Raw genomic sequence first — 13618 nt, 5'->3', positions numbered from 1 at the left:
ATGTTGAACAAAATGGTTATCTCTAAACTTTGATTGAATGTTTTTGGGGAAATGGTGGGCATAAGAGGGGTTGAATTACTCTCCACTCACTTTCGACTATTAAAAAATGCAATTTCAATTTCCAATCAAATGAGCCCTTTTTGAAATCTCTATGACAACTTGCTATATAAACCTTATATGTCCCCAGAGCATAACTTACAACCCTTGCACTGAGGGCTCTGAGGGGGTTATCATCCTAAAAGACCTAATTTCAAGAACTTTGAGCTACGTTGAACAAAATGGATATGTCAAAATCTTGATTAGATGTGTTTGGAAAAATGGTGGGCGTGAGAGGCGCGTTAGTCGCTCTCTAATCACTTTCAACTATTAAAAAAGGCACTAGCCCTTTCAATTTTCAATTGAATGAGCCCTTGAAAGAAGTTTCTACGCTTTCAATAAAAACCTTATATGCCCTCAGAGCATAACTTACAACCCTTGCCCTGAGGGCTGTGTCTTCGTTAAAGACCTAATTTCCAAAACTTTCAACTACGTTGAATAAAATGGCTATCTAAAATCTTGATTGAATGCGTTTGGAGAAAAGATGGGCGTGAGAGGGGGGTTAGTTGCCCTCAAATGACTTTCGACTATTAAAAAGGGCCCTAGCCCTTTGAATTTTCAATCAAATAAGTCCTTTTTCAAGTTTCTACGACAAAGATTTCAATAAAAACCTTATATGCCCCCAGGGCATAGCTTATAACCCTTCCCCTGAAGACTGTGGGTGTCATGCTCAAAGGTATAATTTCCTCAACTTTCAACTGCGTGGAACATAATGGCTATCTCAAAATTTTGATTGGATATGTTAGGGGATATGGTGGGCGTGGAAGGGGTGATAGTTGCTTTCCAATCAATTTTGATTATTAAAAAGGGCACTAGCCACTTCAATTTCCAATCGAATGAGCCCTTTTTGAAGTTTCTACGACAACGCGATACATAAAAACCTTATATGCCCCCTGGGAATAATTTACAACCCTTCCCTGAAGGCTGTGGGGGGGGGGGGGGTGTAATCCTCAAAGACTTAATTTCCAGAACTAAAAACTACGTTGAATTAAATGACTATCTCAAAGTATTGATTAGATGTGTTTGGGGAAAGGGTGGGCGTGAGAGGCGGGTTAGTTGCCCTCTAATCACTTTCACTTATTAAAAAGGGCACTAGGCCTTTTAATTTCCAATCGAATGAGCCTTTTTGAAGTTTCAACGAAAACACCTTTCTATAAAAAACCTTATATGCCCCCAGGGCATAACTTACAACCCTTGCCCTAAGGTCTGTGGGGGACCGTCGCCAAAAACATAATTTCTATCTGGAAATCAACTACGCTGAACAAAATGGCTATCTCAAAATTTTGATTGAATGTGTTTCGGGAAATGGTGGGCGTGGAAGGGGTGTTAGTCGCCTTCCAATCACTTACGACTATTAAAAACGGCACAAGCTACTCCAAGTTCCAATTGGATAAGCCTTTTTCGAAGTGTCTACAACAAATTATTCCATCCGAAGTGCCCTGCTCTTAAGAAAAAAATTAATAAATAATACATTTTGCCAACATCGTTCTTATATGCCCCCAGGGCATAACTTAAAACCCTTGCCCTGAGGGTTGTGGAGGAGTGTCCTCCTCTTTAATTCATCCCCGTTTCTTGTCTCGTTCTCGAGTGTCCTCGTTCTTTACTTAGGCCTATGATTTATACAACAACTTTCTGTACGAACCTTATATGCCCCAAGGGCATAACTTACAACCCTTGCACTGAGGGCTCTGAGGGGGTTATCACCCTAAAAGACCTAATTTTCTAGAACGTTCAACTACGTTGAACAAAATGGATAACTCAAAATTTTGATTGGATGCGTTTTGGAAAATGGTGGGCTTGAGAGTGGTGTTAGTCGCTATCCAATCATTTTGAAAAATTAAAAAGACACTAGCCCTTTGAATTTTCAACTGAATGAGCATTTTTGAAGTTTCTACGACAACGCCTTCTATAACAACTTCATATGCCCCCAGGGCATAACTTACAACCCTTGCCCTGAGGGCTGTGGGGGGAGGGGTTGTTATCCTTAAAGAGTTAATTTCCAAAACTTTCAACTACGTTGAATAAAATGGCTATCTAAAAATTTTGATTAGATGTGTTTGAGGAAAATGTGGGCGTGAGAGGGGGATTAGTTGCCCTCAAATAATTTTCGACTATTAAAAGGGTACTAGCCCTTTGAATTTCAAATCAAATGAGCCCTTTTGCAAGTTTCTACGACAAAGATTTCAATAAAAACCATATATGCCCCCAGGGCATAACTTATAATCCTTGCCATGAGGGTTGTGGGGGAGTGTCCTCCTCAAAAATATATTTTCTATCTAGAAATCAAATACTCTGAACAAAATAGCTATCTCAAAATTTTGATGGGATGTGTTTAGGGGAATGATGGGCGTGGGGGGGGGGGCTAGTTACCCTCCGATTGCTTTTGACTATTAAAAAGGGCACTATCCTTTTGAATTTCCAATCAAATGAGCCTTTTTTGAAGTTTCTACGACAACGGCCTCTTTAAAAACCTTATATGCTCCCAAGGCATAACTTAAAACCCTTGCCCTGAGGGCTGTGGGGGAGTGTCCTCCTCAAAAACATATTTTCTATCTGGAAATCAACTACGCTGAACAAAATGGCTATCTCAAAATTTTGATTGGATGTGTGGGGGGGAATGAAGAGCGTGGGGGGGAGCTAGTTGCCCTCCAATCAGCGTTGACTATTATAAAAAACACTCAAACTCTCTGGGTAAATCTGAACGGGCCCCTTTTGTAGGGTCGGCGAAAACGCTGTCCATAAGAGTGGCCCAGCTCTCAGGGAAAAAAAATAATAAATAGTATAGTGTGCCAACAATAGACGATTTTTTCTCTAGGACATAACTTAAAACCCTCTTCTTAAAGGTTGTGGGGGAGTTCCCTACTCAAAAACATATTTTCTATCTGGAAATCAACCACGCTGAACAACGGCTATCTCAAAATTTTGATGGGATGTGTTTGGGGGAATTATGGGCGTGGGGGTGGCTAGTTGCCATCCAATCACTTTCGACTATTAAAAAGGGCACTAGCCACTCCAATTTCCAATTGAATGAGCCCTTTTCGAAGTTTCTACCGACAACTCCTTCAATACAAAGTGCCGGGTGGAGAAAAAAAAAACACATTGTGCCCACATCGTTCTTTACTTAACCAGCGCGATCGCGCTGCCTAATGATACTAATTTCCTTGTTTTTACGGTAAAATTGAAACATCAAGAGTTTACGCAATGCTGCTTAAAATGACCACTATCAAATGTGCATGATATTTATCTCTACTCACAATATGCAAGTTTATTTAAAAAAAAAAGAATTCTCACGAACTACCTGTCGTTTCAGCCTTATAAAGTTACACAAGACCCTTTTTGAAATAAACATCTTAAATATTAAGCAACAGAAAAACGGTATTTAATGCTGATAAATTGAAAACAATATTTTACTTGGCGTTGATAGGGCTTCGAAAACTAGCTGTTTCACGGCCAAAACCCTTACAAATTTATTTATAATACTGTCATACCTATATGCCTGAAAACACTTTCTTTGCCTAAAAAACATAAATAATAATACCAAATCATACAGACTAGTACAGTGGCTCTTAAACTGGGCGATGCAGCATTTTGGGTAGCCACAGGTATGCATAAAGGGTGCCACAGCAGCAATAAAGAAATGTCGGCAAAAAATTATTAATTCACTAAACAAAAAAAGGCACGAAGATACTTAAAGTTTAAACTTTAATCCACTGTCAAAAAGATATGTCTTCAGCAAAGTTATTCTGATTTAGCAAATAAAAGTAAAGAAATTTTCAAACGAAGTGCTTTTTCTATTCAGGCAGGGTCATTCATAACGAAGAAGAGCCGCGTTTTCAGGCTCAGTGGGTTCGAACACGGGTTGTTCTCGTCTAGTTTCAAGCTTCTAATTTTTCGTCTAGCTTCAGCGGGTTCAAAGTTTAAACCCCATGTTTGATGCACTAGATGCATTGATGCACACGGCTTGATGCACTAGACAAGAACAACCCGTGTTTGAAGACGGGTTGCTGACGGCTCAGCGGGTTCGAACACGGGTTATTCCCGTATAGTGCATTCTCGTCAAGCGTTGTGCATCAGTGCATCAAACACGGGGTTGAAAGTTCGAACCCGCTGAAACTAGACGAAAAACTAGAAACTTGAAGCTAGACGAGAACAACCCATGTTCGAACCCGCTGAGCCTGAAAACGCGGCTAGGATTTATAAAAATATATCAAACAGTTCGTGGTAACGAACTGTAAGTAAGGAGCGACCCGGCTCAATGGTAACCGAAACTGTAAACGGTATTTTGATACCAAGATATACATCAAAAGAGTCAAATTTTATTGCTGATTTCAAATATATATATAGTCCTACCTATCAAAAGTTACGCGCCCGAGAAAATTTGGCTGATTTTCGAAAAAAGAGGGAAAGACCCAAGTTATAGAACCCTAATGAAAATCACACCATCATATTCAGCGTATCAGAGAACCCTACTGCAGTGGTTTCAAGCTCCTATATACAAAAATGTGGAATTTTGTATTTTTTGCCAGAAGAAAGGTTATGGATGCGTGTTTATTTATTTGTTTGTTTTTTTCCCAGGGGTGATCTTATCGATCCAGTGGTCCTAGAATATCGTGGGAGGGCTCATTCGAACGGAAATTAAAAGTTCTTAAGTGCCCTTTTTAATTGACCAAAAAAATGGAGGGCAACTAGGCCCCCTCCCACGCTCATTTTTTTCCCAGTCACCCGATCAAACTTTTGAGATAGCCATTTTGTTGAGCATGGTCGAATATGTGATAACTATGTCTTTTAGGATGACTTAATCCCCCTAAGTCCCCGGGGGGAGGGCTGAAAGTTATGAACTTTACCCAATGTTAACATATATTATTGGTTATTGGGAAGTATGCAGACGTTTTCGGAGGGGATTTTTTCTGGTAGTGGGAGGGGAGGAGTGGGTCGGGGGTTATGTGGTAGGATCTTACCATGAAGGAAGTTTTCATGGGAGAAGGGACATTGCTATGAAGGGGGCGCCGGATTTCCCAGCATTATTTAAATAAAGATCAGAAATTATATATAAAAAAACAAGTTTTTTAACTGAAAATAAGGAGCAACATCAAAACTTATAACGACAGAAAACATTACGTATATGATTGGGTTCATCCCCTAGTCAATACCTCGCTCTTTAAGCCAAAGATTATTTAGTACTTTCATAAGAGCTATTTATTCTAATTAACGGCATTTGTGATTAAGGGGTCATTTTTAAAGAATTGGAAAAAAATTCGAACTTTAGCTTAAAGAGCAAGGTATTGACTAGGGGGCGAACCCTCTAATATACGTATTAAAAATATAAGAATATAGAGGTTCGTTACGTAAGTTAATTCGTAAGTAACGTATATTTATTACTAATAAAAACGTTCGTAAATAAAATTAAACAGGTTTCGAGAAAGCCATTTAACCAAATAAAATTAAAATTAATATTCGAATTTTTTTAATTATTCATGGACGGTGAGCCAAAATCAAAACCTGCATTAATTCAAACCCGTTCAAAATTAAATAAAATAAAAACAAGATTTTTTTAACTGAAAGTAAGGACCGACGTTTATTATTAATTCGTAAGTTATTTTGCAGGTCTATAATCTATAATGTCCAGTGCGCTTGGCCGTGCGCTACGCGAAAGGGTGAGGGTGTCTCCAATCTTATGTTTTTTTTAACACTGAAAAGCTTTAGCGTAAAGAGCGAGGTGTTGAGGAGGGGACAACCCCTTTCAGATACGGAACAATTTCTGTTCCTTTTAAATTTTAACGTCGTTCCTTACTTTCAGTTAAAAAAAACTTGTTTTTTTTTATTTAATAATACGAAAAGACAAGTGCAGCTTCACTAATAGTCAGTTTAACATTGCAAAAGCTGGAAATCCCCGTATTTTTACTGAGACACAGACTAAACCTCGCGTAAAAGATGTTGCAAGTAAAGGTTCGTCAACCGTGTTAAAGGCAACTGAGCACTAAATTGCCACTTTTTTTCTTCCTTTACAATAAATCTTTTACCTAAAAAAGATACCAAAAGCAATTCTTTAAAAGGTCTTCAACTACCCACACATTAAAAGTAAAAATAGGGAAAAAAGTTTTTGGGTGATATATCAAAAGTGAAAATAGGAGAAAAAGGATTTGGGTGATTGTACACCCAACCAAAAAATCTTAGATTTTTTAAGACTAAAATGAAACCGTGTAATAGTCATGACAAAAGATTGTATGTACTTCCTGATAATCAGAGTGAGGTGGTGGGTCTTTATGTTTGCACTGAAGGGGACACAGTCGGTAAAAGTTCTACATCAGGTATAAATATGTTATCTGTCTCACTCTTTCATTCTTAGTCATAAAATTTCAATGTTCCTGGACTGCAGTTACACTTTTTTCTTTTTTGTGCATTTGGAGGCATAAAAATATTTGTAAAGCCTTTTTTTGAATTTTCTTATATTTTTGCTCTTTTGTAAATCTTAAAAACAGTTTTCGTTAGTTATGCAATTTTCAGAAATCACTATGAATATTTAATGACCACTCAAGCACCTTTAAGGACATTAAACTATTCAGCATATATTCTTGCAAATAATTTGGTTCATGATATCACGCCTTCTCTCCTCTAAGAACCAATAGTCATTCTGCAAACGGATACTCAGAGCCAAAGCAAAAGTCTATATAAATAAAGCTTTACTTAAAACTGACTTAAACTTACTTTGCGCTTTATTGAAAACGCCTTTTAGACGTTTCTTTCTTTTATAACGTTCATAAATCCAAAATTGCCGAGTCTTCCAGGAATGAATATCAATATATATTAAACTCACAATCTACATTTCATTGGTTCTTTTCAGAGATCTTATTTATTGTGGCGATTTTCTTTATTTTGTTGATGTTGTGACAAGTAAATACCATAGCTTGAAATAAAAATTGTTTTCAGTAAAGTGCAAATAACGTTCAGATCTTTAGAGGGCATAGGGGGCGTTAGCCCTACTCCTGTATGTGGTAGCTTCTGTTCGTTGTAATTTCAGTTCCTTTTGGGTATTAAATAAAAAAACAAGTTTTTTTAACTGAGAGTAAAGAGCGAAATTAAAACTTAAAACGAACAGAAATTATTCTGTATATGAAAAGGACTGTCCCATCCTCAACGCCTCGATCTTTACGCTAAAGTTTTTTATTCTTTAAAAAAAATAAGAGTTGTGAGAAAGTCAAACTTTAGCGTAAAGAGCGAGGCGTTGAGGAGGGGACAGCCCCTTTCATATACAGAATAATTTCAGTTCGTTTTAAGGTTTTAATGTCGCTCCTTACTTTCAGTTAAAAAAACTTGTTTTTTTATTTAATTTTTGAACGTTTTTGAATAAATGCAGGTTTTGATCTTGGCTCACCGTACATGAATAATTAAAACAAAATTTTCATATTAATTTACTTTTATTTGGTTAAATGGCTTTCACGAAACTTGTTTAATTTTATTTACGAACGTTTTTATTAGTAATAAATATACGTAACTTACGAATTAACTTACGTAACGAACTTCTATATTCATATATTTTTAATAAATTTATTATGGGGTTCGCCCCCTAGCCAATACCTTGCTCTTTAAGCGAAAGTTGGAATTTTGTTCCAATTCTTTAAAAATGACCGCTTAATCACAAAGGCCATTAATTAGAATAAATAGCTCTTATGAAAGTACTAAAAAATCTTTGGCTTAAAGAGCGAGGTATTGACTACGGGGTGAACCCAATCATATATGTAATATTTTCCGTTCGTTTAAAGTTTCGATGTTGCTGCTGTTGCAGTTGAAAAACTTGTTTTTTTATATTTTAATTTCTGATCTTTTTTAAATAATGCTGGGAAGTCCGGCGTCCCCTTCATAGCAATGTCCCTTCCCCCATGAAAACTTCCTTCATGGAAAGATCCTCCCAAATAACCCCCCACCCCCCCCCCCACTACCAGGAAAAATCTCCTGTTTCATCAAATCTTAAACTTGATGAAACTTATATATTTGAAATCAGCATTAAAATCTGATTCTTTTGATGTATCTATTTGTATCAAAATACCGTTTTCTGGAGTTTCGGTTACCATTGAGACGGGTCGCTCCTTACTTACAGTTCGTTACCACGAATTGTTTGATTACTTATTTATTGATGGCGGTTACATTCGTTTTACCCTTGAATTACTATTTAACTCTATTTCTGCTCCTCTTAGGTTTATTGCAGCTCTTTACTTTTCTTCCAAAAGCTTTTTCTATGGAAAAAGTTTTTTTTTTTAATTAATATAGGAAAGTCATCAGCCTTGGAATATTTTGTTCATGTATGAAACAGAAAAGGATTCCCTTCATCCTTGGCATAAAAAAACAAAACAACGTTTGCAAAATAAATCCTCCCCTCCAAAAAATAACTTTGGCTACTGACGCCTTTGCCAGAACGGTGTGATTGTTAGATCTTCCTTCGTATACCATTTTATAGCTGAAAGAGAAATACAAGCTATATATTTAACTCATTTCCACGAAATAAAGAAATGCCAAGTCTCTATCAACCTATGTATACTGGCAGTTAAAACATACCTGACAAAGATCCTGGAATCCTTGGACTTTAAAAATATCCCACAATGAGAGAGCCAATGGTGAAGGAGCTGTTGGAGCAGATGTTGATCTTTGGATGAGAGACCTGCTCCACCTTCTAAATCCAATTCCACTGTCAGAAGACATTGTGAAACAGAATCATCTTCAATCAAAACTATACATAACATCAGGATTGTGAAACCTACAAAAGAAGGGCGATAACAGGTTGCTTCACTATTAATAATGAACGACCAATCACTGTAATCTAAAAAGGATAGGGTCTTTAGCCAATAAAAATTCGTTCCTCTTTGAAGAAGCGTTGGGTGACAAAAACATATATTCAGCGATGGTAGGTAGTCATGCCCTGTTCAAGGAAATATAAACTTTGTTTTCCCTAGAATTGATACCGTTGCGTTGTTTCAGGTTGAGGCTAATACTTCTTCATGTACCCAAACTACGAGTATATTCGTCTTTTCCTTTTCTTTTTACGTCAGTATTTTTTCTCCTTCTTTCTGTTTTTTTGTCCGTGATGTATCCAACCACCTTGCGTCTTAGGCTACCTCTCTGCTGCAGGACATTGACTATATCTTTTTTATTTTTACCTTTTTTATTGAGAAACAGTTGACAGGGTAAAGAATGATGTGTCTCCTATTTTTGTTTTTTCTCCAGCTTCATCATACAGAACGAATGATCGTAAGAAGTAGAGAGAAATCAGTCAATTGCAAACTAAAAGTTATGGCGTTCTTTTAGGGAGTGAAACCGGTTACAGGGCAACCAGCCATCCTTTGTACCACAGGAGACCCCAAAAACCAACAAGGCATCCGATCTAAAAAAAAACTGACGTGGGACGTCATCCAATATTTGTAACATTCTCAAAACTGGCGCTTTACCGAAAACACAAAACCAATCCCCAAAACCAGGTTGTTTTCTTAGGAGCAGAAAAATCTTAAGTACCCTATAGAGAATAAAAGACTAATATATTGGGCTTTCACTACTCTTTCACCAGCCATGGCATCAATGACTTATACTATACAATTATAGTTCTCTAATAACTCAAGCAAGCTCAGTATTCAGTTAAGTGCTAGTTTTTAGGGTTCTACAAATATTGGGAAATATTACAAGTCAGTGTATTTGGGCTAGTTCTGCAGAAGCATCTTGTGCAAACTGCAAAGCAACAATTTTAGTTTTTTTTTAAAGTTTCAACTTCGCTTTCTACTTCCACGAGAAAAAATATTTTAATTAGTTTTGCTCTTTTTAAATTTTCTTTAAATATGCACTATATAAGCTTCAAAGTGATCTTTATCCAACTTAGGCTACAAAAATAAAGAAATAAACATGAGTTTTGTTAGAATAGGGCATTAAATATAAGTTTTCCTTCCCACCTCTCTTAAACTTTCTCATGAGCTTTGTGCAACTCCGTTGCACAAATAAAGAGTTCGAGGGATATGTTTTTACCGGTAATTAATAAATAAAAGTTCAAACAGGGATCAAATCCTTTTCATAGACAGTGATTTTCACAAACAGTGAAAAAATTTCACAAAAAATACTAGATATCTAGAAATATCTAGTATTTTTGTGAAATTATATCATTGTTTCTGTTTGTGAAAATCACTGTCTATTAAAAGGATTTGATCCCTGTTTGAACTTTTATTTATTTATTGCCATTGAAAGGCAGTGTGGTCTCCGAAATTATCAATGTTACCGGTATTTTTGACACTTTGCAAATAAAAAAAATTATTGTCATCAATGTAAAAATTGGTTAATTACATTTTCTTTTCATTAGGCATCCCAAAACATGTTTTATAGTTTTTGCTTATGAAGGGGGGTGGAAGGGAGAGTATTGAACTGGGGAAATGGTAAACCTTCAGTTAAGGGTTTTAGACCATGAAAATTACAATGGCAGGTTTACTGGTGCTATAGATAGTTACAGGCCTATTTTGGTGCTTTATGATACACTAACACAATATTATAAGCGGCACAATGTTAATGGCAGCACAATGTGGATAGCACCACGAATTTATAAGCAGCACATACTGTGTACATGAGAGGGATGTCCAACTGACCTTTTAGTCAGTTGAACATCCCTCTCGTCATGCCCTGGAAGTTTCAACTTAATGCTCTAAGCTGTTTCTAAGATATTGCTTATACGCCCTTTTGACAACTTGTATGCACATAGTGTGTTTTACCTTAGTTCAACTTCCCCCTCATCATTTCCCGAAATTTCCACCTTAATAACCTTAGTCTTACTCGTAGCCACAATAGAAGTAGCAATTGTAGTAGCGTGCACAAATTGTCTTTTCGTATATTGATCATTCCCCGAAAGTTCCAACTTAATACCATAAGCCACTCCTGAGATACGCCCTTTTGGCAACCTGTAGGCACAGAGTGTTTTTGATTTAGTTCAATTTCTTAAGATTTTCACCATAATATCCTCAGCCTTAGAAGCAGTCACAATAAAACCAGCAGGTACAGGCAGTATTAGTAGTGGTAATAGTAGGAGTAGTATCAATGGTAGTAGCATGTACATATTGCCTTTTGGCCAATTGTTCATCCCCCTAATAATTTCCTGAAAGTTCTAACTACTACTGCTACTACTACTACCCCTTCTACTACTAAGGGTGTTAAGTTCAAACTTTGATAGAGCATTGAGGTGATGTTGAACTAAATCAAAACACTATGTACATGCAGGCTGTATAAAGGGAGTATCGGCAATATCTCAGAAACGGCTTAGGGTATTAAGTTGAAACTTTCAGGGTATGTTGGGAGGGATGCTGAACAAACCTACAAACCCTATAAACATACTTCTACTGCTTTTACTGCTATCACTACTACTACCATTATTACTACTACAACTACTACTGCTACAACTGCTGCAATTATGGCTTCGACCGTGACTACTTGTGGCTGCAACTACTGGTAACTGCGACTGCTGCTACGTCCGATTGTGATTAAGAATACTTGTGACTGCAACAATTTACTATTATGTCTATCTAAAATTCTGACTGCAACTACTTACGACTGTGACTGAAACTACTTGCGTCTCAGACTACTTGTGACTGCTGCTACTGCAATTGCCACTGTGACTACGATTGCTACTTCTACTGCTGCTACTACTACATCTATTGAACTAAATCAAAATCAAAGAGTTTAAGGGCATCCTGGTTGTCAAAATGACATAAATACAACATCTCATTATAAAAAAAAAAACAAAAAAAAAAAAAACAGGGTATTCAGTTCAAAATTCCAGGGAAAGTTGAGAGGGACGTAAAACAAAATCTATAGACACTATGTGCACCTAAATTGTCAAAAGGGTGCCTATGAAACATCCCAGGAGCAGATAAGGGTTTCCGGTTAGAACTTTCAGAGTGTGTTGTTGGGAATGTTCAACTCGATCAAAAGAGAATATTTACATCCAAGGTTGTCAAAAAAAAATGTGTCTACGATATCAAAGAAACAGTACAGTTCACTTAGTCAAAACTTTTAGAGCATGCTGAGGGTAATACGCAACATAATTAAAACATAATAGGTGAACCCAGGCTGCCAAAACGGTATATCTGCACCATCTTAAGAATGATTAAGGGTATAAACTGAAACTTTTAGAGTATGTTGAGGGGGATATTGTAATGAAGCAGAAGAAGCCATGTGCATCCAGATGATCAATGTGCATCCAGCGTATCTGAGATATCTCAGGAATGGCCAAGGGTGTTAAGTTAAGGCTTTCTGTACATATTGAAAGGGATGTTGAACTAAATCAATTGACACAACGTACATTCAAGGTTGTCAAAAGGGTTTATCTGCAATTCCTCAAGAACCCCCAAGAGAATAAAGTTGAAACTTTCAGGGCATTTTGAGGGGGGAGGGGTCAGTTAGTATTTGTTCATACTCGGGGTTGTAGAATGATGGTTGTCAGAAAGGTTTGAGCCACATACAAGCCCAAAAATTGTGTGAATTTTCAATCCATTTATTTAAATAGTATCCCACGCACCCATCCATCCAAAGTTCTATACCACAACTATTATTAAAACTAGTTGCAAAATTTTGTCTGCATTATACAATGCAAGCCAAAATTTTGATTCTTAATGAGAAAAACCGAAAAAACGATTCACAAATATTCCTTTTATTAACCAATAATAAAACATCTCAATTAAAAACGAATAAAAATTAATTTTAGAACATTTTTTCTGCAAAAGAAGTTTTCAAAGAAATTTAAGAGCTGTATTAAACCCAAGACAGTGTAAAATGATTTTTAGAAAACCTCTTTTTTTCACAAATAATAATAGAATTTTTATATTTCAGCTTCACGTCTGGAAGTCTTTATCAACGATCATAAAAAAAACTAAACTAATTTAGAAAAAAAAAACACATAATAAAAGGAGAATACAAAATAAAAACAAAGAATATAAACTTGCATCTTAATAATGTCCAACCACAGGAATAGATACAGAAATAATATTCAATTTAGTAGAAATAACTAATAAATACAGAAACTACTTCAAGCTTAGAAATAATTTTTTTTTCTTCAATTGACAGGCTTAATGATGAAAGGAGCTTTGATTCCACTTTTAGAAAATCTTTATGTAGGTTATATAGAAATATTAACTGTAATTAAATCAATATGTTTATATTAAATAATTTTAGGGAATATATATGGATTATATTTGGGTTATTTAGAACTATGGGGAATCATACATTTAAGGCTTCTTGAAAAATTTAAATCACTGAGGGGAGAATTATCTATATAATCGAAAAAGGAACAGAGAATAAGTTATCATTTTCATATATTTGGATCAACTGAGATAATAACGAATTAATTTTTCAACATATCAAAAACCGAGGAACAATAAATATTACTTATCTTTTATGTGAAATCATCCTATTTAATTTAAAACGGGAGCAATTATCTTTTTACTTGACAAGGCACTAAAATCAACATCATCAAAATATATAAATAATGAACTCATCTTCATTAAAGATA

The 13618-nt window shown here is 36.0% G+C and overlaps 1 protein-coding gene across 3 annotated transcripts in view; it reads right to left on the bottom strand.

Moving 5' to 3' along the window:
- dop (microtubule-associated serine/threonine (MAST) protein kinase dop) overlaps nucleotides 1-13618 on the bottom strand; it is a 256822-nt gene that overhangs the window by 234698 nt on the left and 8506 nt on the right. For all 3 annotated transcript variants that reach the window (XM_089100465.1, XM_089100467.1, XM_089100466.1), the window contains exon 2: nucleotides 8647-8845. In XM_089100465.1, the coding sequence (XP_088956591.1) occupies nucleotides 8647-8790 (144 nt within the window). In that variant the 5' untranslated portion in view covers nucleotides 8791-8845. The remainder of the gene's footprint in view (nucleotides 1-8646; nucleotides 8846-13618) is intronic.

The sequence above is a fragment of the Artemia sp. Qi Xiang Cuo genome, chromosome 14, assembly GCF_049724085.1.
Source record: "Artemia sp. Qi Xiang Cuo chromosome 14, ASM4972408v1, whole genome shotgun sequence".
Lineage (NCBI taxonomy): Eukaryota > Metazoa > Arthropoda > Branchiopoda > Anostraca > Artemiidae > Artemia > Artemia sp. Qi Xiang Cuo.
Note: the sequence above shows the minus strand (reverse complement) of the source record. Positions and strands in the feature narration are given on the sequence as shown.